General features: G+C 60.5%; 1 protein-coding gene across 1 annotated transcript in view; it reads left to right on the forward strand.

Moving 5' to 3' along the window:
* DNMT3B (DNA (cytosine-5-)-methyltransferase 3 beta) overlaps positions 1-339 on the forward strand; it is a gene marked incomplete at its 5' end in the record, with an annotated part of 9,787 nt that overhangs the window by 1,281 nt on the left and 8,167 nt on the right. The window contains one exon of the mRNA XM_010020331.1: positions 240-332. Coding sequence (XP_010018633.1) covers positions 240-332 — 93 coding nt within the window. The remainder of the gene's footprint in view (positions 1-239; positions 333-339) is intronic.

Genomic DNA, 339 nt, shown 5'->3' on the forward strand with positions numbered 1-339 from the left:
GTGCGTGGCGCAGGGCTGGCCCTGGCGCTGCCGGGATGTGCTCTGCTGCCTTCCTGAGGGAGGAGATGCAGCTTCTGTGCATCACTGTGCAGGGGTTCACGGTGTGACTTCACTCTGGTGATGGCGCAGCTCTGCGGGGTGCTCTGCTCCACATGCTCCAGGGCTCTCCAGCGTGGCTGCGCGGATAAACCAGGAGGTTTATGCTTTGGCTGATCTGTGTTGTCCTCTTCTGCCTTCAGGACGGGAAGGATTTTGGAATTGGGGAGCTCGTCTGGGGAAAGATCAAGGGTTTCTCCTGGTGGCCTGCGATCGTCGTCTCCTACAGAGCCACGGCCAAGC

Source organism: Nestor notabilis, unplaced genomic scaffold (genome assembly GCF_000696875.1).
Source record: "Nestor notabilis isolate BGI_N333 unplaced genomic scaffold, ASM69687v1 scaffold16830, whole genome shotgun sequence".
NCBI lineage: Eukaryota > Metazoa > Chordata > Aves > Psittaciformes > Psittacidae > Nestor > Nestor notabilis.